The sequence below is a fragment of the Chondrus crispus genome, genomic scaffold (assembly GCF_000350225.1).
Source record: "Chondrus crispus Stackhouse genomic scaffold, scaffold_465, whole genome shotgun sequence".
NCBI lineage: Eukaryota > Rhodophyta > Florideophyceae > Gigartinales > Gigartinaceae > Chondrus > Chondrus crispus.
In genome coordinates, this window is record NW_005179367.1 from 50,440 (window position 1) to 54,426 (window position 3,987).

General features: G+C 51.7%; 2 protein-coding genes; both read left to right on the forward strand.

Annotated features, from left to right (window-relative positions):
• The first annotated feature begins 138 nt into the window (after window positions 1–138).
• CHC_T00000200001 (hypothetical protein) lies at window positions 139–1,758 on the forward strand. XM_005719128.1 is given in 2 exon segments: window positions 139–1,356; window positions 1,357–1,758. The coding sequence occupies 1 exon segment, from the start codon at window positions 139–141 to the stop codon at window positions 1,354–1,356; it is 1,218 nt and encodes a 405-aa protein (XP_005719185.1). The 3' UTR covers window positions 1,357–1,758.
• Window positions 1,759–2,804: 1,046 nt separating this feature from the next.
• Window positions 2,805–3,987, forward strand: CHC_T00000201001 (hypothetical protein; the record flags this gene model as incomplete). The annotated part of the gene is made up of 3 exons (XM_005719129.1): window positions 2,805–2,959; window positions 3,036–3,574; window positions 3,605–3,987. Coding segments are annotated over exons 1-3 (1,077 nt in total), but the record flags the coding sequence as incomplete, so codon positions are not given.

Below are 3,987 nucleotides of genomic sequence, written 5' to 3' on the forward strand. Positions count from 1 at the left end.
GCCGCCGCCGCCGCCGAGGACTCGCTCTCGAGTTGGGAGGCCTACGCGCGCGGCATGCACGCCGCCCTCGCACTCGAGCAGGAGAGGTGGCCCGTCGCACTGGCCGCCTATGAGACCGTCCACAACATTTACCAGGGCATGGCGGGCGTGAGGGCGGGCAGTAGTGGAGCTGCGCTGTATGAGAAGAGACTGGAGGAGGTTAACCAGGGCATCAGGTTTTGTAAATACCATCTGAAGAGGGGCGAGGGCTCGGCGGAGGAGGAGGCCCTGCTGCAGGAGATGAGGAAGGAGAAAGAAGGGGGGGATGTCCTCGCGGAGAAGATTCAGAAGGCCCTGCTTGAGGCAAGGAGGAAGATGGCCGAGTCGTTTGGGGAGGTTGTTTGGTGTGGCGTCTCCGTGCAGTTGAGGGCGGAGAAGGTCAGGGAGGCTGTGCTCATGGTGGACCAGGAGAATGAGATGTTCGGGGAGCGCGCCAGCCTTGATGCCTATGATAAGCTCTTTATGGTCTATCATGATGCGTTGAAGGTCGTCACGGATGAGCTAAACGACTTTCGAAAGTCGGGCGCGGCGGAGGACAGGGTCAGGGAGCTGGAGTATCTCGTGGCCTACGTCAGCTACCAACGCTTGCAGAGGACTGTCGAGAGAAATTTGCTCTTGGTTGAATCCTTCCGGAACAAGCGAGCCTCAAAGCCGGACGATTTCGTCAGGTTGTACGACAACCTCATCGCGAATATGACCGATGTCCTGGCTCTGCCGGGCGTGGATGCGGACGCCGCCGTGTCAAACCAGGCCGAGGCGAGGCGCCGCTTGTTCAGGGCCCACCGTTGCTTCCATCTGGCCCAGTGCTACCAGGCGGCCAAGCTGGAGGGCGAGGCGGCTGCTCTTTTCGACCGCGTCAGCGACCACGCCAAGGCCCTCAAGGGCGCCCACGCAAAGGAGGCTGCCAAGATCGTCACGGAGAGCACGGGCATGAAGTGCCGCGCAAAGGCACAGGCGTTTTTGAACGAGCAAGAGCTTGCAAGCGCCGTCGAGGGGTTCGATATCAAGGCGAAGGACGCTGCGTTCGTCCAGAAGCTCAAGATGGTCGACCATCTGGACGCCTTCGAGTCGTTTGCTAACCCGCGCGATCCGACCAGGGTCATTTGTGAAATGCCCCCGGCGTTGGAGGCCGTGCCATGCAAACCCGTCATGTTCGATCTTGCCATTGATGGCGTGCGGTTTCCGGGCGAGGAGGAGAGAGTTGAAGCAAAGCCAGTCGAGGAGAAGGACAAGGCAGAAACCGCTCCAGCCCCAGCTACTGCGTTTCAGCCTTTGGCTTCTACCCGGCTTGGGAGATGGTGGAGTGGCCAGGGGTAGAGTTGGCAGAGGAGTATTGACTAGCGCGCGTTTTGCCGCCACTAAACATATCGAAATTAACTGTCAAAATACAGTTGGTTGGTCAGAAGGCCAAGAGTGCTGAGGCTCTACTTTTGAAGACCTTCATTGCGGGTGAGTGTAGCCGTGGCGGTCATCGTGGAACTGGGAAGCGTTTTGCTCTTCAGCCCATCATGGTCGGAGTCATGCAGAAGCGACAGACGCAAAGGCTACAGAGCTGCATATGGGCCATACGCAATGTACCGTCGCGATGAACAAAGTGGGAACACGTTAGAGGGGTAAACGGAACAGAAGCAATGGGTGTTTGGTATAATAATAAAAATCCAACGGCATTGATGTTGAGGCAACTCAGGCAGCCATCTTTTTAGACAATTAGCATTGTTCGTATCAAGACTCAAATTGCTCTTTTGTGTCGGTGATGAATGACGTCAACTGAGGCTTCTCTTCGACAACGTCGCTTTGAACTTAATGTCTAATGGTTGACATATATTTAATGAAAACTTAACCTCATAAGAGATCTATCTTGATTTCAAGGGATCAATTCCGTTGAGGCCAGCCTTACTAGCCGCCCAAACTAAGTCGCTGGTTCGGAACGCCAATCTTAAACTCGATTTGTTGACCTATTTATCCTCGGCATCAATATGTGAATGGAGTTGGTTTGATATCCACACCTTGCAGAGCATTTGGTTTGGAAGGTATCAAAAGAGAGAAGGCTCTAAATACTTCTTCTTCATTAGACTTTCCTTCAAACGTCTTTTGGAACGGACAGGAAGTTCTCAATGCATTGTGGTCTATCGCAATGTACGCCTCATTTCCGGTGTTGTGGTAGCCTTCCCTTTCTTATCAAGTATATACAAATGTAGAAGAAGGACTTGAAATTATGACATGGTCTGTGGCAGTCGTCGTCTAGAAAGTAGGCATTTGTCTTGAGGTTAGCATATATTGCAAGAGGTTATAAGTGGCCATCCATACATGTCATTCATGTTTGCTATCGAGCAAAGCGCCCGGAAATAGTATTTGCTTGGGTATGCATGAGTTACTCCGCCAGTGCTAAACGTATACGCAAACAGAACATGACTTGGGCGAATGAGGCCCTCATTTAGGCATCATCGTAACACTTGTCGGCGCATGCTCGAAGGCACACTTGTTAAGACAAAATTTCTGCGAAATTTCTGCTTTTTAAAATGTTTTGTGCTGGGATTCTAAAGCAGCCAAGCCCTTGACAGCAGTGACGTTGAAGCGTAGCATCGTGGACGAGAAAAGAAATCCGAGACAGGGATTTGCAAAAGTTGACCTTACAACCGCTGGTAAGCATGAGTCTGCCGTGCGCGTCAAGATGGAAGCTTTGAGCCACCGCGTTACATTCGTAACTGGAGCATCCAATTCGGAAGAAGCCGCCTGAGGCATAAGCATCTGATAATTTGGTCATAATGGCACGCTATTTCTGCGAACCTCTTTCGCAGACTGAGTATGACGTCGTGATACTGGGTACAGGTCTGCCTGAGTCAATTCTTGCTGCTTCACTAGCTCTGGCTGGATCCAGAGTTTTGCATCTCGACCCAAATAGTTTCTATGGGGGCGAATGGTGAGTCCACACTCGCGCATTCTTTCCAGCGCGAATAACGGCAAAGCAAAGCTCTAACCGCATGTGGCGAATTCAGGGCTACAATACCGTTGTCGCAGATCGATCAGCTGGTTGCTGATTCTGTAACAGCACCTGCCGAAGACAATCACTTGCGCATGTACCAAACGCCCGGGGCTGATGTCAAAGAGCAAATTGAACGAGAATTGGGACCGCATTATCAGTTGAGAAACCTACCAGAAGTATTTGCACACCGGCGAATGTTTCCAGATGGTCTGCGTCTTATGGCTCCAAACAATCCGGTTTCAGAACAGATTCCACCAGAAAGAACCCGGGAATTTTGTTTGGATTTCACACCCCGCCCTCTCATGGCGGCTGGTGCGATGATCGACTTGCTCGTCCGGACAAATGTAGGACACTACCTCGATTTCCGAGGACTTGATGGCTTGTATGTAGAGTTTGGCGAGCCGCACGGTTTACAACATGTTCCGGGCTCAAGATCGGATGTATTTCAGAATCGATTTGTGTCTATGATTGAAAAGCGGTTGCTCATGAGATTTGTGAAGAAGTGTTACGACGGAAGAGACAGTCTGGCGAATGAGACAGAACAAGAAATCGGTCCGCCGGCAAGTACGGGGGACACAGAAGAAAACCGCACTTTTTTAGACGAGATGTCCGAGATGGACTTGACGGAGAAGCTTCAGGAGTTTATCCTACATTCAATTGCCTTTGCCACTGGAAAGGAGACTAGCCTCGGCAGAACTGAAGGGATGGACATGGTCCGGACGTATCAACAATCCATGATGAAGTATGGGACGAAAACTCCATTCCTTTATCCTAATTATGGGTGGGGAGAAGTAGCACAAGCGTTCTGTAGGCTATGTGCGGTAAATGGTGGCGTGTACGTGCTGCGAAGGGGCTGGACGTCAGTTATTTCGGGAAATGGGGAGGGAGAAGAGAGCGAGAGCTCTTCACGGGGGGCACTGCCGAATGAGAGTACCGTTGCGGGTGTGGTAACGACCGAGCAAGAA

Excerpts from the sequence above, each read along its gene's own strand:
- CHC_T00000200001 (XM_005719128.1), top strand. The coding sequence starts at position 139 with ATGGCGGGCGTGAGGGCGGGCAGTAGTGGAGCTGCGCTGTATGAGAAG.